The 24,399-nt window shown below is 37.8% G+C and overlaps 1 protein-coding gene across 4 annotated transcripts in view; it reads left to right on the forward strand.

Moving 5' to 3' along the window:
- Window positions 1-24,399, forward strand: part of MYOM1 (myomesin 1) — a 186,349-nt gene that overhangs the window by 41,915 nt on the left and 120,035 nt on the right. For all 4 annotated transcript variants that reach the window (XM_055368518.2, XM_063699434.1, XM_031003674.3 and 1 more), the window contains 3 exons: window positions 13,662-13,802; window positions 18,548-18,887; window positions 20,007-20,164. In XM_055368518.2, the coding sequence (XP_055224493.1) occupies window positions 13,662-13,802; window positions 18,548-18,887; window positions 20,007-20,164 (639 nt within the window). The remainder of the gene's footprint in view (window positions 1-13,661; window positions 13,803-18,547; window positions 18,888-20,006; window positions 20,165-24,399) is intronic.

The following is a 24,399-nucleotide window of genomic DNA, read 5'->3' on the forward strand; positions in this document are numbered from 1 at the left end:
TCTTTTAGATGAAACAAGAAAGCAAGAGTAAGGTAACTTTCATGCAATATCTAGTCAATCCCAGTGACCATCCCAAAGTAGAGTGGATATTGGTGTCTGGGCTGCTTTATAAATAAGTTAATAAGACCTGCTTTGACAAACCCTGGACACCTCAGTTCACAAAGAAACAACCTTAGACTTAGTAAGGCATCTCCTGATACTATTGTCAAGTGTCTTTATACTATAATGTCTAGGAAATATGGGGTTAAACTCTTTTACTCTTGCTTAAAAACCATAATGTAGTCTGATTAAATTCACTTATGGAATAGTCATAAGTGAATAACAACTGAAGGATGTATGTAGACAAGAACCATAAGAGATTTAATTCTCTCAGAGTTTTACACATCCACCTTTTCTAGAACACATGAATATTCTACATTCCGAGGGCATTTGTTTTTATATCATGGCTATACACTAACTGTGTAAAGTTACTGAAAAAGCAAGTAAAATGTTACATACATATCAATGGAAATTTAAATCATGGAAAAAATAAAGCAATAAATTAAATGAAAAAATTGCAGTTATATTCCTATTTAAATAGTTTTTTTAAAAAACTAAAAGTGAGATATGGCTAAGAGTAAAATGAAGAGAAGAGATTAGTGTAAGATAAATAATGCAAAAAAAATTAAAATCCAAGGGAAGGCTATTTATTTTGACATCATAATATTTATTATGACGCTACCTGTCAGTAAATTTCAAGGATCATGTCGATCTAACTAAATTCATGTTTGTACCATAAGAAACTTTTTCTGAAAAGAAAAAGTATTAGCAAAAACAGGACTCTTCAGCTTTCTACTTGTCCGCGAACTTTGATGTTCTCCTGAAACCTCCATGTGTGTCAAGATTGGGAAATGGGAGAATCAAGAATCAGTAGGTGTTAGGCCACCGGGATTGCCTGTATCAAAGGAGGAGCACAAAACCAAGCTGCTCTCAATCAAAAGTAGATCCAAAACAACGTTTTCACAAAAGTCCAAAGAAAAGTATCATTTTTCAGGTTTTGCAAAGAGGAAATTGTGGCCAACAGAAAATTGGAGAGTAGAAAAGAGAATGCAAATTCCCAGTGACTCCGCACAGGGTCCTAAAGATGAGAGATGTAATTCAGATGCTGAAGCCCTGCGGAGGAGCAGCTAACTGGAGCAAAGACAGCCCAGAAGAGGCCCAGAAAAAGCTGACCCACAGTTTAAAAACATGGCCTCTTTCTCTCTTCCAGTAAACGGCTGAGCATTTCGCATATATGTGAACAGTACGGAGCTGTAAATATATGTAAAGATGAAGTTTTTAAAGGAACATTTTTAGAATAGAAAAAAATGAATTCAGCTCTTTTGTGGCCTTTCAGTAAAGCCTAATGACAACACATAGATAAGTCAGCATTAAAAACAGAGCTTTTCATCCTGGGATGTCCTACCCATCTTTCAATGTCCAGCTCTTCCACAAAGGATTCCCTGATAACCCCAGACAGAAACTCACTCTCGAGTGTGTGAATTCACATTTTGTTTGCATTGGCCTTTGTGGTTACTGGCCTTCCTGCTTTGTGTTCTTCCATCCTTTCTTCCTTGATTGACATGATATATTTACTCCCTTACTAGACCGTAAAGCTCTCAGAAGACAAGGGTTTTACATTTATCCTTGTATCCTACTCCTACCCCAGTGCCAAACACAGTATTTTGCACACAGTAGATACTCAATAATTTTTTTTGTCGAATAAATGAAATTGCTACAGAATGTTAAGAAATAAACCCGTGAGGATTTCAGTGGTATTATAACGTGTTATATATATATACATTGTGAACGATTGAACAAGGAGATTGTTCAATAATGTTCGAAATAAACTTTCTTGTGCACTTTCTGAAATACCAGCTGGGTTGTATGCTAAGTTTACATTTAACTCTATAAGAAACTACCCAGTGGTTTTCCAAAGTGGTTGTACTGTTTTACCTTCCCACAAAAATGTATGGGGATTCTAGTTTATCCACATCCTTGCCAACATTTATTGTTTTCTGTCTTATTTATTATAGCCATTATAATGTGTGTGTAATAGAGTTTTGTTGTGGTTTTGATTTGCATTTGCTTAATGACCAATTTTGTTAACCATCTTTTTTGCATTTAGTAGCCATTTCTGTATCTTCTTTAGTGAAATGCCTATTCAAATCTTTTGCCCATTTTTTAATTGGATTTTTTTCTTATTGAGTTGTCATAGTTATTTAAATGGTTTGGATACAAGTCCTTTATTAGATATGTTTGCAAATATTTTCTCATATTCTGTGCCTTGTCTTTTCCTTTTCTTTACCACAGTGTCTTTCCAAAACCAGAAGGTTTTAATTTTGACGAAGTTCAGTTCAACAATTTTCTTCCTTTCAAATCATGCTTTTGATATTTTATCTAAGAACTCTTTGATTAAGTCAACACCTTAGGGAGTTTCTCTGATCTTTTCTTCTAAGAGTTTTATCATTTCAGCACTTATATTTAGAACTGTGATGCATTTTGAAGTAACTTTTTGTGTATAATATTGAGTAAAGCTCTAAATTCGTCCTTTCACATATGGGTGTACAGTACAACTGATTGCCCCAGCACCATTTGTTATAAAGATTATCCCTTCCCCCATTAAATTTCTTGATACCTTTATCAAAAATCACTTGACCATAAATGTAGAGGTTTATTTCTGGACTATCAATTCTGTTCCCTTAATCTATATGCTTGTTCTTATACCAGTACCATAGTGCTACTGTTGCTTTATAAAAAGTTTGAAATTGGTGAATGTAAGTCCTCTTAGTTCTTCTTTTACAATATTGTTTGCCTATGTAGTTCCTTCGTATTTCCATATAAATTTTAGAATCACCTTGTCAATTTCTACAAAGAACAAAGTCTACTGGGATTTTGATTAGGATCATGTTGAATCTGTAGATCAATTTTGAAAAAAAGTATCATTTTAATAATGTTGAGTTTTCCATTCCATGAACATGAAATACTTATTTATTTAGTTGTTCTTTCACTTCTCATAATAATGTTTTGTAATTGTCAATGTACAAGTGTTATACTTCTTTGTTAAAGTTATTCCTTAGTATTTTGTTCTCTTTGATGCTATTGTGAATGGAGTTGTCTTAATTTAATTTTTGGATTATTCGTTGCTAGTATATGGAAATATAATTGATTTTTGTGTTTTGATTTTATATCCTATGACCTTGCTGAACTCATTTATTAGTACCAACAATTTTTGTGTGTATTTTTTAGGATTTTCTACACATAGGATTATATCATCTGTAACAAAAGGTAGATTTACATCTTTTCAATTTTAAAAAAATTAATTACCCTGACTAGAACCTCCACTACAATGTTGAACAAAAGTGGCAAGAGCAGATCATTGCCTTGTTTCAGTCTTAAGAGGAAAGCATTTGGTTTTTACCATTAAGTATGACATTAGGTGTAGATTTTTCGTAGATGGCCTTTATCAGTTTAAGGAAGTTCCCTTCTGTTTCTATTGTATTGAGAGTTATTAATAAGAATGCTGACTTTTGTCAAATGCTTTTTCTGCATCTATTGAGATGATAATATGGTTTTTGCTTTTTATTCTATTAATATGGTATATTACACTGACTGATTTTCATATGTTAAATCAACCTTGCATTTCTGGGGTAATCTTCACTTGGTTTTATATGTTGCTGGATTCCGTTTCTTAATATTTTATGAAGGATTTTTGCGTCTCTATGATGGATATTGGTCTGTAGTTTCCTTTTATTATAACGTCTTTGTTTGCTTTGATATCATGTAATACTGACCTTGTAGAATGAGTTGGAAAGTGTTCCCTTCTCTATTTTTGGAAAAAAAAAAGAGAAATGATTGGTATTATTTCTTTAAGTATTTGATAGACTTCATTAGCGAAGCTATTTGGGCATGGACTTTTCGTTGTAGGAAAATTTTAAATTACCAATTCGAGTTCTTTACTTGTTATTGATCTCTTCAGATTTTGTCATTTTTTCTCGAGTTAGCTTTAGTAATTTGAGTCTTTATAGGAATTTTCCTATTTTGTCTAAGTTGTCTAATTTGTTGGCATAAAGGCATCTACATTATTTCTTTGTGAGCCTCTTAATTCCTATAAGGTTGTTAGTGATGTCTCCTCTTTCATTCTTGATTTTAATAATTTGTGTCTTCTATTATTTGTAGTCAATTTAGCAAAAGCCTTACTAATTGTCATGATCTTTTCAAAGAACCAACTTTTGTTTCATTAATTTTATTATTTTTCTGTTTTCTTTTTCATTTATTTCCCCTCTAATCTTTATTATATTGCCCTTCTGCTTGTTTTGTGTTTAGTTTTATCTTTTTCTAGCTTCTTATGATGGAAGCTTAAATTATTAGTTTGAGACCTTCTTTTCTAATATAAACACTTAAAGCTATATATGTCCCTCTAAGTACTGCTTTATCTGTATCCCATATATTTTAATAAGTTGTGTTTTTGTTTTTATATAGTTCGAAGTATTTTCTAATTTCCTTTGTGATTTCTTCTTGACCAATAGGTTATTTAAAAGTATGTTGTTAATTTCCTTATATTTGAGAATTTTCTAAATTTTTTTCTATTGTAGATTCTTGTTTAATTCTTCTGTTATCTGGGGATATATTTCCCATGATTCTAGCTCTTTTAAATTGATTGAGATTGTTTTGTGGACTACCATATGAACCCTCCTTGAGAATGTTGAAAAGAGTAAGTATTCTGTCGTCCTTGGGTAAAGTACTCAAGAAAGATCAGTCACGTCAAGGTGATTGATAGTGTTTTGCAAGTATTCTATGTTCCTGATGATTTTTTAAATCTAGTTGTTCTATCAGTTATTGAGAGTGGAATATTGAAGTCTCCAACTATTATTTTTCAGTTTTATATTTCTTTCAATTCTGTCATTTTTGCTTTATGTGTTTTGGGGGTCTGTTGTTAGGTGTATATACATTTACAATTATGCTTTTCTTAGAAATTGACCATTTTATCATATGAAATATTCCTCTTTGTCTCTAATAATATTTCTTGATGTAAAGTATATTATGTTTTATATTACTATAGCTTACCATTTGCATGGCATATCTTTTTTATCCTTTTACTTTAACAAATGTGTCTTTAAATTTAGGGTGTGCCTCTTGTGGCAGCATATAAGTGGATTAGTTGAATCTTTATTTTTCCATTCAATCTGACAGCCTCTGCCTGTTCCTTGGAGTTTTTTATTCCATTTACGTTTACTAAAATTACTGATATGGTTGTATTTATGTCTGCCACTTTTTAAAGTATATCTCATTATCTCTTTAATTACTCCTTTATTGCCTTATTTTGTATTAAATGGACCTTTTTAGTGTATTGTTTTAATTCTTTTGTTTCTTGACTATATTCTTTGAGCTATTTTCCTAGGGATTGCCTTAGGAATTACAATATACATATTAACTTACTTCTATCTACTTCAGATAATATATACTCACTGAATACCAGTAAACATAGAAACTTTCCTCTAATATAGCTTCATTTCCTTCTCCCTCCTTTGCACTGTTGTCAAGTATATTGCAACTATGAATGTTGTAAACCCAACAACACAATGCAATAAGTATTTTATACAATATTATATCTTTTAAAGAATTTAAGAGAAGGCTGGGTGCAGTGGCTTACATGTGCAATTCCAGCACTTTCAGAGGCTGAGGTGGGTGACTCACTTGAGTTCAAGAGTTTGAGACCAGCCTGGGCAGCATGGTGAAATCCCAGTTCTACAAAAAATACAGAAATTAGCTGGGCATGGTGATGTGTGCCTGTAGTCCCAACTACTTGAGAGGCTGAGGTGGGAGGATGGCTTGAGCCCGGGAGATCGAGGTTATAGTTATGACCACGCCATTGCACTCCAGCCTGGGTGACAGAGCAAGACTCTGTCTCAAAAAAAAAAAAAAAAAGAATTTAATAGAATATATATGTAAAAATTTACGTACATATATGTGTATAAGCTTATATACATATAAATTTATATACATATGTATGTATAAACTTATATACATATATGTGCATATACATGTGTGTATGTGTGTATGTACACACACTGTCTTTTGTATTTACCCAATTATTTACTGTCTGGTTGTTCTCCATCTTTTCGTGTGGGTTTAAATTACAATTAAATTACCTTTAGTCTTTTTTTCTTTTTTTTTTGAGACGGAGTCTCACTCTGTCGCCAGGGCTGGAGTGCAGTGGCACGATCTTGGCTCACTGCAACCTCTGCCTCCCAGGTTCAAGCGATTCTCCTGCCTCAGCCTCCTGAGTAGCTGGGATTACAGGAGTGCACCACCATGCCCGGCTAATTTTTGTATTTTTAGTAGAGACAGGGTTCCACCATGTTGGACAGGCTGGTCTCAAACTCCTGACCTCAAGTGATGCACCCCCTTCGGCCTCCCAAAGTGCTAGGATTACAGGCATGAGCCACTGTGCCCGGCCAGATATAGAATTCTTGATTAACATTGTTTTTCAGCACTTAAATATGTCATGTCGGTGCCATTTTTCCTGATGAGAAGTCTACCATTAACAGTATTATTGTTCCCCTGTGTGTAAAGAATCATTTTACTCTTGATGCTTTCAAGGTTTCTCTCTGGCTTTGACTTTCAACAGTTTGACTTCGATATTTCCAGGTCTAAGTATCTTTTTCTGTGTTATTCTACTTGGGTTTTTTGAGCATCTTGGATCCATAGATTAATATTTTCATCAAATTTTGGAAGCTTTAGTCTATTATTTCTTCAAATATATTTTCCTGCCCTTTCTCTCTCTCTTCCCTTTCTGGCACTGCCATTACTCATATGTTAGTATGTTTGACATTGTCTCACAGGTTTCTGAGGCTCTTTTAATTTTTCTTTATTCTTTTATCTCTCTTTGCTTTAGAATGGGTAATTTCTATTTTCAACTTTATTGATTATTTCTTCCCTTATCTAACATCTGCTGTTGAGTCCCTCTAAGAAATTTTCATTTGTTATCGTACTTTTTAACTCCAGAGTGTCCTTTGATTTTATTTTATAATTTATATTTCTTTGTTGACATTCTCTATTTGTTGAGTCACTGTTGTAATACATTCCTTTAACTCTTTAAACATGGTTTCCTTCAGTTTTTGAACATATTTATAATTGCTGCTTTGAAGTCTTTGTCTGCTAAACCCAACATCAAGGACAACCCAGAGACAATTTTTGTTTACTACTATTTTCCCATTGGTGTGGGTTACATTTTCCTATTTCTTGGCATGTCTCATAACTTTTATTGTTGTTAAAAATGGGACATGTCAGATAATATATTGTTACAATTCTGAATTCTGAATTTTCCTCAGAGTGTGTTGTTGCTGTATTTTGGTTTTGTTTTTTGTTTTTTGGGTTTTTTTGTTTTTGTTTTTGTTTTTGTTTTCAGCTGGAGTCTCACTCTGTTGCCCAGTCTGGCGTGCAGTGGTGTGATCTCAGTTTTGTTTAATAATAATTTGGCTGGACATACTTGTAGAATCTCCTTAACTGCTGTGTGGCTGCAGGTGTCTCTGCTCAGCTTTGTTTTGTTTTTTAAATTCTTGTTCTCATTTTTAAGCCGGAATTCCTAGGAATCACACTGTGTCTGCATAGATTAATGGCCAATGAGTGGTCAGACATTGTGCCCAAACAGCTCAAGACAGTAAATCTTCCACCCTCTGGCAGTAGATCTGAGTGTGTGTTAGGGAGCACAGCTAAAGTGTGCAGGTAATTTTTTTTTTTTTTTTTGAGACGGAGTTTCACTCTGTCACCCAGGCTGGAGTGCAGTGGCACGATCTCAGCTCGCTGCAACCTCCACCTCCCAGGTTCAAGTGATTCTCCTGCCTCAGCCTCTGGAGTAGCTGGGACTATAGGCATGTGCCACCATGCCTAGCTAATTTTTGTATTTTTAGTAGAGACAGGGTTTCACCATGTTGGCCAGGATGGTCTTGATTTCTTGACCTCATGATCCACCCACCTTGGCCTCCCAAAGTGCTGGGATTACAGGTGTGAGCCACCGTGCCCAGCCTGTGTGCAGGTAATTTTTACGTAAGTCTGGTTTTGCTTAATTCCAGGCTCTCTTGCCTGTCCTCTGCACATGTGCACAGGCTTACAGTCAACCAATGATGTGTGGAAAACTTGGCCCTCTCCAATTTTTCCCACACATATATGTATGTATGGAGAGCTTATGAAGGACCCTGTGACTACCTTATTTTCCAGATCTTCCTGGTAAATTTCTGGCTGATCTACCAATCTGCTCTTGCCCCAAGCCTGACTGTAACCTCAGGCTAGCTGAGCTGCTGGTTTTCCCTTGTTTGTTTGCCACCTAGATTATTGCTACTGTTATTCACAGTGCTGCTGGATGTGGGGTTTTATCACATTGTGCCCCAAATCAAGTCAGTCTTCCCTGGCTGCTCCTTTTCATGCCTTTTCTCATCTTGGTTGAACTACCTTATGGACTAAGCTGGGGGTAAGGGATGGGAGAAGCCTAGGCAGGAATGACACACAGACTCCCGCTGCTCATACGTGAAGTTCAGTTGTTTGTTTGTTCTATGAATAGCCAATTCTCAGTGTAGTGTATGCCTTTGATTGATTTTCAGAGCCCTGATTGGTTATTTTTGACAATGTGTTATATATCATCACTGCTTTGGGGAGAGGAACTGAGGAACTACTCCTTCCACCATACTGGAAGTCCCACCTCTGCATCAGTCATTTTTAATCATTCCTCAGCTGATTCTGATGTGAAACCAGGGTTGAGAATCCTTGAGCTAGGGTTTTACTACAGGAGAATAAATCTTTTTTTTTTTTTCTTTTTTTGAGACAGAGTCTCCCTCTGTCACCCAGGCTGGAGGGCAGTGGTGCGATCTTGGCTCACTGCAACCTCCCTCTTCCGGGTTGAAGCAGTTCTCTGCCACAGCCTCCTTAGTAGCTGGGATTACAGGCGCCTGCCACCACGCCCAGCTAAATTTTGTATTTTTAGTAGAGACGGGGTTTCACCATCTTGGCCAGGCTGGTCGTGAACTCCTGACCTCGTGATCCACCCACCTCGGCCTCCCAAAGTGCTGAGATTACAGGTGTAAGCCACTGCGCCTGGCCATAAATCTTTATTTCACTTCATTCAATAAACATTTATTGAGTTATGTCAGGCACTGGGCACAGTGCTGAGAATATAAAAATCACTGAGACCATCCCTCTTCTGGAGTAGTCACAGGCAATGGGAAAGACAGAGAAACCAATAATGCAGCCTAACCCTGAGCACATAAGGATGGGTGATGCTGGCTTTGGTGGCACAGTCAGCGGAGACAATGCCCACAGTTCATCCCTTCTCTGAAATGTGCTGATAGGCTGTCAGATTGTTTTCAGAAAATAACATAGCCATTAAGCAGATCTATACTTCCCATAAGCATGAATACATTTATTCATCCTAGTGAACCTGGAAAAATTTCCCCAAATTATATAGTGATTATAAACATAACTTTAAGGGACCAGCATTTTACTTTATGTTCAGTTTAACGAGTTTTTTTGTGCTTTATTTTTAGCTGTAACTGATGATTTCATAACTTCAATTTAGGTGAATAAATTCAGGGAGAGCAAATCAACATCAAAGTCATCATGGGCAGTATGACATGGTTTTATGGTCTGCAAACTGGGGAGTCCACAAAGGCAAGCCATTGGAGTATAGAACGAAATAGTAACATTTCTTTTTTTTTTTTTTTTTTGAGATGGAGTCTCGCTCTGTCATTCAGGCCGGAGTGCAGTGGCGTGATCTCGGCTCACTGCAAGCTCTGCCTCCCAGGTTCACGCCATTCTCCTGCCTCAGCCTCCCGAGTAGCTGGGACCACAGGCGCCCGCCACCATGCCCAGCTAATTTTTTGTATTTTTAGTAAAGATGGGGTTTCACCATGTTAGCCAGGATGGTCTAGATCTCCTGACCTCGTGATCCGCCCCCCTTGGCCTCCCAAAGTGCTGGGATTACAGGCGTGAGCCACCGCGCCCAGCCTTAACACTTCTTTTTTTAAAAAAAATCAAGTGTGGTCTTTAGTATTTTTCTATTGATTGAATGTTTCATAAAATTAGACTATTTATACAGTAGTATATGGATAGAACTTATAAATAAACATATATAGGTAGTACGCCCCCAATTTTTTTAAATTGAGAGTACTTGATCATAAAAGTTGGAGATCCCAGCACTTTGGGAGGCCGAGGCAGGCGGATCACCTGAGATCAGGAGTTTGAGACCCGCCTGGCCAACATGGCGAAACTCCGTCTCTACTAAAAAGTACAAAAATTAGCCGGCCATGGTGGCGTGCACCTGTAATCCCAGCTATTCAGGAGGCTGAGGCAGGAGAATTGTTTGAACTCGGGAGGCAGAGGTTGCAGTGAGCCGAGATCGTGCCATTGCACTCCAGCCTGGGCGACAGAGTGAGACTCTGTCTCAAAAAAAAAAAAAAAAGGAAGTTGGAGATGACTGGTATAGTGTAAAGAACACTAACCTGAAAATCAAGAAGAGGTGAATGCTAGTCCCAGTTCACCACCAACTCACTGTGTGAGCATGGGTGAGTTACAGACACTCTCCAGGCTTTGCTTTCCACATCTGTCAAATCAAGGGCCTGATATAAATATCCCCGAGTCCTCTTTCAGTTCTGAGATTCTATAAATGGTTTTGTTCTTGCTTTTCCTGTTACGAAGTTGAACAAGTAGGTGGTTATGATATTTTCTGTTCAGTATTTGAATTAGATGCAGGTGTAAGTCTACTTCTGAGTTCCTGGAATATTTCCGGAGAGTGCATTTTGTACCTTGGCTACATCTCTTCCCTGTGGTGCTACCAGTCATAGATGTATGTGATAATGTCCTACACACCAGGATATGTATTTAAAATCTGTTAACTGTAGACATATTAACAAGGACTAGCATAATTGGTGGGGGAGTACAAAAAGATGTACCTAGATATAGATACAGTTACAGGCTCATAGATACCTGCACACACACACACAATTAACCCTTGCCTTTTGCTTAATTTGATTGCTTTCATCAAAATTCAGAAAGCTTCAAGATTTAAGCTAAGTACATTAAAAAACACTACACGTAGTTTTAATAGGTAAAGACTGACACCAGTCCATACATATTAAGTTTGGTATCTACTCAGAAACTGAGTTGTTGGCTTATTTTCAAAATTTAAATACATAAAAGCCCAAGGGGTTAGCAAGCCCTTATTTAGCTCTTTGATTTAAGATCAAAGAAATTTAAAATCTACATATTCGATGTAACTCCTTTAGAAACATTATTCAACTTTAAAATTTGATAGAGTAAGATGTTGGACTTCAGAGTTCATGGATCATGACAAAATAGACTATGGATGGTTTTTCTTAAGATAATTATGCTTATTATAACATAGTCACTTTCTTTAAAGTTTGTGTCTCTCTGATTTAGTTTTGTTTGGTAGCCTCAATACATAAATGTCTTAGCATTACTAAATCATCAGTTTGCATTGTATTTTAACACCTAATTTTTTAATACTCTTTATTAGAAATCAAAGCCTTGAAGAAATATTAGCATAATAAAAGTGGAGATCTTGCGTTTTCTAAGCAGTACTATATAACACATAACATCATAATGCTTTTTAAAAATTCTTCTGTTCCAAATGAAATTTGAAGTGGAAGCTGATGAAAGTGCCATGAGTCTTTAGCATAAAGTTCCGCTATTAAAAATCAGCTCTTACATTGGAAGGACATAAAGAAAAAAAAAAAAAACAGCTCCTGTGATTTACTTGTGAGAATGGAATACTCATATTATGGCACATTCTATGTAATAAATGCATTATTTTAAAAATTTGTCTTAAAGGATAAATGACAGAAAAAGGAGCAATGCAATGAAAAGAATAACAAATCATAGCTATTTTGATGTAAATAAATGTCAAAAAATAATGAGCTCATGAGACTATGACTGTAGCCACTAGAATGGAAGTAAAGAGAGAAAAGCAAAAGCAGAAAAACAGGAGAGAAATTAGAAATCCAACTGTTCTGGAAACGGGGGAAAAAATGAAACTCTTAAGCCCCATAAGTATGTTATTTTGGATGCTACTGGAATAAAGAGGTGAGGGAAAATACCACTTTAAACTTAGACCTGTATAAGCACAGCCTGTACTTTGTGACCTGCCGGGGTATAGAATGCAGTCGTTTTGCTGCTGCCCAGGACAGCTGGCCAGGAACAAATGTCACCCTGGCTTCCAGTTTGTAACCAATCCACAAGCTTAAATTCAAAGTTCTAACCTTTAGTTTTAATGCTCATCATAGAAAAAGAGATGGATATTCCCCACTGGGGGAGGTGGTAGGTAGTGGGGAAGGAAGAGTTTGGCCATTTCCATGTGACTCCCCCGGAGGATTCAAGGGGCCGCTGCCTGCCCTGCATGTCAAAGCCCTCTGCTACTTGTTTTCTCGCATCGTCATATATCCATTTTGTACCATGTATGTGCTTGGCCTCTCTTCTGCTTTTGATTAGGTAATCCCTTTTGCTTTTTCAAATGATTTTCGAAGATTAGGAAATGGTCAAGGTTTGGATGGTTTGGAAGGTTTTTCTATTTCAACTGGGCAGCTTGGCTTTTCCCATGCCACAATACCCCTATTCACCTTGTCTTTAGAGATTCTCTAGATGGGGGCTTTTAAAAAATATATTAACTTTTTTTTTTTTTTTAAGAATAGTTTCAAATTTACAAAATGATTACAAGGATAGTGCAGAGAGTTCCCATACAGATCCCTATTGTTAACATCTTTTCTTAATGTGTAGATTAGGGACTTTTAGCCCCAAGTTCATGGATTGACTTCAGGGAGTTCATGAACTCCTGAAGTTTATGCCAAATTGTTTATGTTTGTATGAAAATGCATTTCATTTCATTCAAGAGCTATATAAATTAAGACTATTCTTTTCATTTCCTCAGTCCTTTTTCTCTGCTATCTCTGCTCTCATGTTTTCCACTTCCCTAGTCAATTTTTTGGTTTATTAGAACACTAACTACCTCCAAGTGCACGTTTGTACCAGTGTGCATAGGAAGACAGAACTGACCAAAGGCTTCTTTATCACACCCTTGTGAATCACTGAGTCAATTGGCATTGTGTGTTCCCATAAAATATGTTAACTCTATTATTTAATAAGCCCCACGTCCCTTCAAAGGCAGGAGTTGCCTATAATACATAAAGGTCTCAGTGTAAACCAAGGGTCCTACATCAGGATGGACCTATCTAGAAAAGTATGCATTTTAAATAAGCTCCCAAAAGAATTTGGATGCACCATGTATCAAACCATTTATATAGACTGCCTAAATTTCCAACATGACATTAACACAAAAGGGCATTTAGAACTATCATAAAAACATCACTCTTTTCCCTTGAAACTTTAAGTGGGGGAAAGAGCCATGCAATTACTGTAGCCATAAAATTATTATCACTATTTTTCTTTTCTGTCTATATAGAATCCATTATTTGAAATCTTTCTAACTCTACTTTAATTCTAAAGATAAGAGATAATTGTAACATTAGAGATCTAGGATTTGGTAAAATTTCTCCCAAGTTAAAACTTCCTCTGTCAGTATTTTGAATATTGTAAATGCCTTTTTTTGTTACTGTCTGATGTTAGGTGGTTTATTTCAGACTTACAGATTCCAGTCTGCTGTTAGATGATTATTCATCCAAGTTGAGCCCCAAACCAAAGAGAGCCAAGCACAGCCTACTGTCTGGAGAAGAGAAAGAAAATTTGCCCAGTGACTACATGGTACCCATTTTCTCAGGACGGTGAGTGTGCTTTTTCTTCCTGGCTTTAATTTTTAAGAAGTATATAGTAAGTGCTATAGGAATGGCAGATTATAGTCATAATTGTTGTGGACAGATTATAGAAATAGCAGCTAACATTTATTGAGCACTTGTTACATTATAGTAAAAGCAGCTAACCTTTTATTAAGCACTTACTGTATACTGATTAAGATCTGAGGAAGCTGGGAACCCTGCACTGAGAGAGAAGTGTTAATTGTGTTAAAAGGGACTTCCTCTTCAGAAATTTTGCCATCATGTAGGACGGCTACATGACAAACAAGAATGATCAGAACTTAATGCTGCTTATAAAACTAGCTGGAATGGGAAGTGGATCCTGGGATGCTAGTGATTTGACAGGACAGCCAGAGTAAAAAGAAAGCTTCAAAAACTACAAAATGTTGGGTGAATTTTTATTATTGTGTGTGTGTATATATATATATATATATGTATATGTATATATATGTATATGTATATAAATGTATATGTATATATATGTATATGTATATAAATATATATGTATATGTATATATATTTATGTATTTGAGATAGGGCCTCACTCTGTTACCCAGGCTGGAGTGCAGTGGCACAAACATAGCTCACTGCAGCCTCAACCTCCCAGACTCAGGCAATCCTCCTACCTTAGCCTCCCAAGTAGCTGGGTCCACAGGCACGAGCCACCACACCCAGCTAATTTTTAAAAAAAATTATTTGTAGTGATGGGGTCTCACTATATTGCCCAGGTTGGTCTTGAACTCCTGGGCTCAAGTGATCTTCCCTGCTTGGCCTCCCAAAATGCTGGAATTACAGGCATGAGCCACCACACCTGGCCTGGGTGAACTTTTAAAAAAAAACCCAAGATGACACATTTAGGTAGCTGAAAAATATCTTGGTTATCAGTGTGGCTTTAATTATTATTCATTGGGGGAAAAATCTCATCATAATTTGAATGCCTTGTTCAATGGGAAATAGATTGCTATTTACTTTGAGGTAAACTTCAAACAAAATAATCACTAAATCACAAGTCTGTGTGATGCCAATTTTCTATCTTTATTACATAAACATTATTTTTGAGCAGTAATAATATTCAAAGGAATCTTGAAAGGAAACTTGTCCTGGACACCAAGATTAAAGCTCAACAGGAACTTTCTGGTTCATCTCCTATTTATTTCTCTTTGAACAGAGAGTTATTCCCATAGCTCAGGTGACACTCAAAGTGAGGCCATCCTCTAAGAGCAAATGTCATGGAAAAGTAGATCCTCTTGGAAGTCAGGAAATAATTTGGTTGTGATTGATGGTGACCTACTTCTGTTGCCTGTGTTTTTCTTTCCATTGCCCTCTGACAGTTCCTTTCTGACTTGTGTCAGAGGCTAATGTCATAATTGCTCTGAACCCAATTAGGAAGGTAAAGGGACAAATAACATTGTATTTTTAGCTTTTTATTTGATATCTTTGCTATCTCTGATTTTTTTAAGTGAACTTTCCAGACAAACATGCTTTCACTGCTAAGTATGGATGCCCAGCCTTTTGACCTCTTCACAGTAGCTTAATGTAACTCGCATTCCTTATAAGAGATGGTAGGCTAGAGCGGTAAAGTCTTTTGTCTCCAGTATTTTTCCCACTCTGTTTCAAAAAATCATCTAAAAACCACATCAGCTTAACACCAGCCTACGTGACATGACTCCACCTGGCAGGGCACAAAATGAAGCTTCTTACTCCTAACATCTTCTCCCTGCTCTGTCCACACCAAACTATTTTTCTCTTCCGGGCCAATCTCAAGAAGTGATCATTTACAAATAAACTGTGATAAAAGAAGATGTGAGGCCAGGCACGGTGGCTCATGCCTGTAATTCCAGCACTTTGGGAGGCCAAGGCGGGCAGATCACAATGTCAGGAGATTGAGACCATCCTGGCTAACACGGTGAAACCCGGTCTCTACTAAAAATACAAAAAAATTAGCCAGGCGTGGTGGCGGGCACCTGTAGTCCCAGCTACTCAGGAGGCTGAGGCAGGAGAATCACTTAAACCTGGGAGGCAGAGGTTGCAGTGAGCTGAGATCAGGCCACTGCACTCCAGCCTGGGCCACAGAGCGAGACTCCATCTCAAAAAAAAAAAACAAAAAGATGTGAAGAAAAATTGATCTTCTAGGCTTTATTTCTAGTTCTCATTATATCTTATATGGTGTCATCCCCTATACTCTGTTACTGTGTCGAAAATAACGTTTCACAGTGGTTTTGGCAGTATTAATCTGAGGAGAGGATGGAAAAGAAATGAACATTTGTTGAGTGTCTATTATTATTTGCTGGGACTCACGCAAGGTGCTTTATATAAACCATCTTTCTAAATTCTCCATACAACCCTGCAGAGATATTAATATATCAACGTTTTGGACAAGGAAATAATGGCAGAGTGACTTGCTGAAAGCTGCATGCCTGGGAGGTAAAGAATTGAAAGTCCCACGTAGGCCTCGTGAATGCAGTGGACATGCCCTCTGCACTCACAGTGTGCTTCTGGAAAATACCATTTCCTCTGCATGGCACCTGAAATTTCCAATTATATTCCAATAAATCGAGTAAACTTTGTGTCAACAAGAGATTTTTGAATTGAGACTGTCAGAGATTCGCAGAGTACTGGGAGATTTTAAATTTATTTTTACTTTGTAGTAGTATACTTTTGTCAACATGTTAGCCTCACAGTTTTGCTTTTGTGTCCAGATTATAGAAGGGTTATCACTGATAAATCCTGACTTTTACTTAAAGGAGAATATCCCTATTGCCTGGGTCTAACATACTTTTTAACTGTAGTTGAGTTCTCGTGTGAAACAATTAGATTAGTTTTTTTTCGAAGTTTAGCTTCTTTGTAAATGGAAAAGGCAAGGAGACTATCACTTCATTTGGCCCTCTAGAGCTGTGCCAACATATCCAGTATCAGTAGTAATGAGAACTTAAACATAAAGTTCTCTTACTTGGAGCCTGGGGCAAGACTAGCACTGAATATGATCCATCATTACATGAATTGAAACAGCTCACAAAGCTCATTTCACATCTCCCTATTGCATATTGACTTCCACAGAGAATTCCAAGCAAATTCTCCTGATGGTTTGTTTTGTATTCAGTTAGTAATTCATTCACTTCCTATCTTGTTCAAAAAAGAATGAGAGGTCATTATGTGAGGACACTAAGCTAAAAATCTTTCATCTTCCTCCTCTCCCCCAAATAATAATGGACATATTACTAACATCCATAGTAGGGATTAGCTTATTAATATTTACAGAGAGAGAAAAAAACTTAAAATTTACTCACTACATTTAGTCAGAAACAACGTGGACTCATCTCATCTGCCAGATGTTTTAGGAATAGTCCATGAGAAACCCCAATCTTGGCAAATGTGGAATCTCATTCCTCAGCAAGCGGCATAGATTTAGATGCTAGGAACTTGCTAACACAATGGCAGCATTTGCTTACATTCTCAAGTAATCGTTCTTAGAATGCACGATTCTGACTTAAGAGGTCTAAGGAGACTCAATGTCAAGAGAATCTTCGATGTAATCAATACACTCTCTCACGAAACATTTGAGGGGGTTTACAACAAAAGGCACTGAAATACGTTAAAATAATTCAAATATTTTTAAACGGTATGAATAAATCACAGCACAGATTCTATCATAAACTGCCACAGTAGGCATTGCACTTGGGATGTTGCCACTCCCTTACTATTGTCATCAATTATGAATAATAATGAGTCACATTTATAAACGTCACCACTTCCATCACAAGTTTGATAATTTCTTAGTATATAGTATAGGTACACACATAGTATATGCACACACAGCATGTATTATCTTAGAAAGAAACCCAGTAGGCATAAGGAACCTCATGTAAATTCGGAGCTTATTCATACATGTAACAACTCCAGGTAATGCATTACATCAGCAAAGTGACAGAACCCAGATCAAGCTCCTACTCATGTATCAGGGTCACAGGCACACAAACTAGATCTCATTTGACAATATGGCTTTTCTGGAAAGGAACCATAATCTTTTATTTTAAACAAAATCATGTTTAAACACACTAAGACAACCAGTGAGACGACCTTGGCCAGGTTATCTAACTTATCTGAACTTCGTTACCATATATTTAAAACAGAAATAATAATTTATCTTGGCCGGGCACGGTGGCTCACGCCTGTAATCCCAGCACTTTGGGAGGCCAAGGCTGGTGGATCACCTCAGGTCAGGAATTCGAGACCAGCCTGGCCAACATGGTGAAACCCTGTCTCTACTAAAATTACAAAATATTAGCCAGGCATGGTAGCAGGAGCCTGTAATCCCAGCTCCTTGAGAGGCTGAGGCAGGAGAATTGCTTGAACAAGGAGGCCAAGGTTGCAGTGAGCTGAGATCGCACCACTGCACTCCAGCCTGGGCAACAAGAGCGAGACTCCATATCAAAAAAAAAAAGTTTATCTCATAGGGTTTGTATGGGGATGAAACAAGATAGTGTATGTGAAAATCACCAGGGCCATCATAGGTGTTATTATTGTTGTTATTTGTTAAGGTGAGGAATACTTCTGTACATGAAGTGTCAGCTTCTGATTCACCTGCTTTTTCTATGTCGGGTTTTCTTTTGGTGCAGGATACAGTGTCTGAGGTGTGGTACTTTGAACTTAGTAAAATTACTCAATCTTATCACTGCCATCCACAACATCTACATTTTGCCATTGTTGTGTTTTAGTCAAAAGCATGTCAGTGGAATTACTGATACGGAAGAAGAAAGAATTAAAGAAGCTGCTGCTTATATAGCCCAGAGGAATCTTCTTGCTAGTGAGGAAGGAATCACAACATCTAAACAGTCCACAGCATCCAAGCAGACCACGGCATCTAAGCAGTCCACGGCATCCAAGCAGTCCACAGCATCCAAGCAGTCCACGGCATCCAGGCAGTCCACGGCATCCAGGCAGTCCGTGGTTTCCAAACAGGCCACATCCGCTCTTCAACAGGAAGAAACTTCTGAAAAGAAGTCAAGGAAAGTTGTGATTCGAGAAAAGGCAGAACGCCTGTCCCTGAGGAAAACAGTAAGAAAAGACAGTTTAAAGTAACTTACAAAGGTGGAAATGCATGTCATAAGGGGTGTGTGTGTGTGTGTGTGTAGATATAGATTGATTTGTTTCTTTTTTTTTTTTTTTTTGAGATGGAGTCTCGCTCTGTCCCCCAGGTTGGAGTGCAGTGGCGCAGTCTCAGCTCACTGCAGCCTCCACCTCCCGGATTCAAGCGATTCTTCTGCCTCAGCCTCCCAAGTAGCTGGGATTACAGGCACGTGCCACCACACCCGGCTAATTTTCGTTTTTTTTTTTTTTTTTTTTTTTTTTTTTTTTAGTAGAGATGGGGTTTCACCATGTTGGCAAGGCTGGTCTCGAACTCCTGACCTCAAGTGATCCACCCACCTCGGCCTCCCCAAATGTTGGGATTATAGGTGTGAACCACTGCACCCAGCTGATTTGTTTCAAATGAAGAATATGTGGTCTTTTGGAGAAACAAAACATAAGAAAACAAGGAGAAAGACATCAAAATGTTAATATGTAGGTCAAAGAAAGCAAACAATAGTTTTAAACTCCATGGAATTTTAGGTTTTAAGGAAATTAAAGATTTTAAAGAGCCTTAAGAAATCCACCTTGGAGAAGTAAAATATGATCAGGTGTGGTGGCTCACACCTGTAATCCCAGTTTTGGGAGGCCAAGGCAGGAGAATTACTTGAGGACAGGAGTTCGAGACCAGCCTAGCCAACATGGTGAAACCCCTAAAATCTCTACTAAAAATACAAAAATTAGCCAGGCATGGTGGTGCATGCCTGTAATCCCAGCTACTCGGGAGGCTGAGGCACAAGAATCGCATGAACCTGGGAGGCAGAGGCTGCAGTGATCCAGGTTGCACCAGTGCACTCCAGTCCAGGCCAAAAAAAAAAAAAAAAAAGAAAGAAAAAGAAATCAAAGATGTTGCTTAAGCTTAGAATGTTAAATGTCAAATAACTACCTCTGTTCTTAAAAGGGAGAAGGGAGTGCATTTTCTCTACACAAAATTAAGCTTCCAAATGGAAAAATAAAACTTTTGCCTTCTACTTGTTATTTTAGCACCAAAATTCACTTTGATTTATTGGTATTTTGGTAATATGTTTGTTTGCATATTTGTTTTTTCAGTTAGAAGAAACCGAGACATATCATGCCAAGTTGAATGAAGACCATCTTCTCCATGCTCCTGAGTTTATCATTAAACCTCGCTCCCACACGGTTTGGGAGAAGGAGAATGTAAAATTGCATTGCTCCATAGCAGGCTGGCCAGAACCTCGTGTCACGTGGTATGTTATCTTTATGAAAGCTAACAGAATTCATTACACAAAGTTAAGTTCACCTCTAGTGGAAACACACAGAACAACCATATGCAAGAGTCAATGAAGACATCTACAAGATTGTATAGGTTTTTAAAAGAGTGAAGAAGGGTATTGAGATGAATTTGTATGCATGGGAAGAAAAAACAGTCTTGCATATATATGCTACATGATAATACTCTATAATCCTATTATACAAATGGATCTTTATTTTATATGAAGTATTGCATTTTAGTCAACATATGTACCAACATACCAAATGTATGTCTATAACTCTTACGGATGATAAAAGTTAGGTAAAAATTAGCTTCCAACAATGAACTTTACACAACATGGCAGGATTTTGTGATCAGAAGCAATGCTGCCTTTTACAAAACTCCCTTTGACTAAAACTCCCATCTCTACTCCTCATGTGAGCTGAGGCCTCAATGTGTCTTTCTTCCTTTCTTTCTTTCTTTCTTTTTTCTTTCTTTTTTCTTTCTTTCTCTCTTTTCCTTCTTTTTTCTTTCTTTTTATCTTCCTCTTTCCTTCTTTCTCTTTCTTTCTTTCTCTCTCTCCCTTCCTTCCTTCCCCTTTCTTTCTTTTCTCTTTTCTTTCTTTCTTTCTCTTTCTTTCTTTCTTTCTTTCTCTTTCTTTCTCTCTCTCTCTCCTTCCTTCCTTCCTTTCCTTCCTTCCTTCCTTCTTTCTCTCTTTCTTTCTTCCTTTCTTATTTATTTATTTTTTTTTTACCAGAGAGCATAAGCAAGTTGCATCAATGTGTTTTCTGACACCAAACAAAAGAAAGAATTGGAAGGCAGATATTACCCAACATAGGGCATGAGATATTTTCTTTCCATAAAGAATAAGCACTCTTTTTCCTCCTTCATAATATATCCTATTGCAATTGTCGATGACTTTGTGATCCCTAACCTGAGAACTTTCCTGCCACATGTTACAAATATCTGCCATAGACGGCAGAAGTATGAAAATAATTGAGCCAATTAAAAAAGATATTTCAGTTTTACTCTCTGGTGCAGGTATTTGCATGCTTTTTTCTTATTTTCAGGAGTGGTGGTAAATGCACCTTAGGTTGCAATATAAACACTACATGAATGTCACTGTCACCCAGAGTGTCTGCGTCCTTCTCCTTTCTTTTCTGTTATTTCTAATGTTGATCAGATGCCTGCCTAGCACTGTGGAGGCAGCTGACAAGATAAACCCAATTAACTCTCTAAGGTTATTCTTTTTTTTTTTTCTTTTTTGAGACAGAGTCCCGCCTTGTCACCCAGGCTGGAATGCAGTGATGTAATCTCAGCTCACCGCAACCTCTGCCTCCTGGGTTCAAGCAATTCTCCTGCCTCAGCCTCCCAAGTAGCTGGGAATACAGGCGCATACCACCACACCTGGCTAATTTTTGTATTTTCAGTAGAGACGGGGTTTTGCTGTGTTGGCCAGGCTGGTCTCGAACTCCTGACCTCAGGTGATTTGCCCACCTCGGCCTCCCAAAGTGCTGGGACTACCAGAGTGAGCCAGCGCTCCTGGCTTCTAAGGTTTTTCTTAAGGAGCACATGGTGAGTTTTTACTTGTAATCTTAATCTGTCTTTGATGATTTTGGATTTACTTACAATTTTTCTATGTATGTAAACTCTTTTCAGGGCTTCTGAGCTTGAAAACCAAAGAATAAAAATCAAAGCTGGCTATGAATTATCAGGGCAAATAATTTATAGATGAGAACTGTGGAAACATATTTCTATAAAAATGAAGTTTAAAAAAATCAATTTACAAGCTTTAAAATGGAAAAGTAAGTTAGCAATCACTCTGCCTTTGCCTGCCCTTCTCTGTGACTATAGAGTTGCACAATTTGGCCTGTTAAAGGGACATTTCTTCTTAAAAAACCAATTACTTCCCACCTCAAAAAAAAAAATTCCAAACTTTCCTATAGAAATTCACAAACAATAACAAATTTTCAGCTGCAAGAAATATTAGTAAAAATATTTCTTCTTTCATGAATTAAAATGTATCAATAATAAATGAATAATTAGAGGCCTTTGTTGAATAAATGTGTTTATTACACAGTTTCCTATCTGTGTTTTCCTACTTTAAAAAAATTAGAATTTAAGATGATTATCAAAAGGATACAAAGTAGCTTCTGGGAGATAAACATTCAGTTCCTAAGCATTTATTTATTCTGTTAAGTACACAGCAACTTGAATAAAAACCTGGCCACATACCGCTGATGGTGTTATTAAGCAAAAGTGATGTGATTTCACAAAAGCAGAGCTGAACTTCAGAGATTAGACTCCTTACATTGTGCTCTGTTGATCTGGAAAAAAAGTAATTAAAAACAAAAACAAAAAGAATGGAAACTCTCCAGAAAAATAGGAGATGACCAAACTGTCAACCCTTCAAATTCCAGTTAAATTCAAAAATAGAAATACTGTCCATTTCCAGTGATCCTCACTAACAGAGCTGAGAAGCAGTAGAGTTGATCCCCAAACCTTTTACAGGTGGCTTTGAAATATTTGCATCCTTTACATGTGAAGTTTATGTCCTAGGGGCTCATTTCAAACAAAAGGGAAGACACAAAGACAAGCTTCCTCTCCAGAAGTACTGGATGAGCCTCCTCTGGTCCCTGCACCTCCGTTAGTGCTCTTGGAGAGAACAACTCCCTTGAGCCCCGTGCAAAGCATCAGTCCTAGTGACTTCATTATTTATCGTACATTCTCCCACGAGGGACAGACCAGAGCATTTCACAGACAGTCTCCTTGCCCTGCAAGCTAAGTGAAAAATAAATATTAAAACAAACGAACAACAAGGCTTCAGTGAGCTCTGATCTCGCCACTGCATCCCAGCCTGGGTAACTGAGCTAAAAAAAACAAAAAAACAAACAAACAAAAAAAGAACTGGGAGATAACTGGGAAAATAGTTAACTATACTTCTGAGAGCAAGAGTTGCCCTGGGTAAAGCTGAAACTTGGACAATCAGTTAGCAGATAACTGATGACTGGAAATGGCAATAAACAGGGTCAGGGTCAGGTTTTGTTGGCATGAAGCTGATACAACTTGGAGGGCACTCTTTACAAACTAAATAAATAAATTAGCAGTATAAGTTAGGACATAAGGTCTTGCAGGGATTTGGGTAGTGAGAGACCCTGAAATTTAAGCTTCATTTGCTTCAAGTTAAATCCATCTCTGGGAGTTGACTTCTGGATAGGATTAGTATATATTCCTGGGCATGTTTTTAAAAAGTCATTAACTGGGCTGGGTGAGCTGGCTCACACCTGTAATCCCAACACTTTGGGAGGCCGAGATGGGCAGATCACTTGAGGCCAGGAGTTTGAGACCAGCCTGGCCAACATGGAGAAAACGTGTCTCTGCTAAAAATACAAAAATTAGCCAGGTGTGTTGGTGCATACCTGTAATCCCAGCTACTCGGGAGGCTGAGGCACAAGAATCACTTGAATCCAGGAAGCAGAGGTTGCAGTGAGCTGAGATGGCACTACTGCACTCCAGCCTGAGCAATAGAGTGTGACCCTGTCTCAAAAAAAAGAAAAAAAAAAAAGAGAGAGAGAACGAAAAATCATTCACTGGAGTGCTAATTGACTTTGCACCACTGGTACAGAGCATGAAATCTTCAATAAGCAGCCTTCCCCTTGAAGACCTGGGAACCCGCAGCCCAAGCAACAACCAAGATTGTTGGTGATGACATTGCTGGCATTTATACCTTTTTGGTATCCGATTGCAGCTTCCTGGGCCTGACACTGAGGAGAAGTACAAAGGGAATATTGAGAATGCCCTTCCTGAATATCAGCAGGTTTATTAAAGGAGTAAATTTGTGATGATGCTTCATATAATCACACTGCCTCCACTCATAGCAGTTAACGTCCTTAGCCACATCTTTCAAAGGCACGTGTGGCGGGCCTGGCTCCGGCAGAGCCCTTTCCAAAGAGGGTTTGGCTCCAAGTTTCCACTGGACACCTTCACTCATGGGAGTTCCTGAGGCCTAACAAATGATACAAGCACTCAGCAGCCGCTCTCCAACCAATCCCACATTAGTAACCAAATCTATTCACGTGGAATCTAGAGGTTACCCAGAGAGCACTGAATGAGGGCACACACATCCCTCATTAAGGTCAGATGCAGAGACAGGATGCAGTACCATCCTATTCCCAACTCGCTCTGACAGCAGCAGGGAGCCTGTCTAAGCACTGGCCTCGGTAGAAAAGT

The sequence above is a fragment of the Gorilla gorilla genome, chromosome 17, assembly GCF_029281585.2.
Source record: "Gorilla gorilla gorilla isolate KB3781 chromosome 17, NHGRI_mGorGor1-v2.1_pri, whole genome shotgun sequence".
Lineage (NCBI taxonomy): Eukaryota > Metazoa > Chordata > Mammalia > Primates > Hominidae > Gorilla > Gorilla gorilla.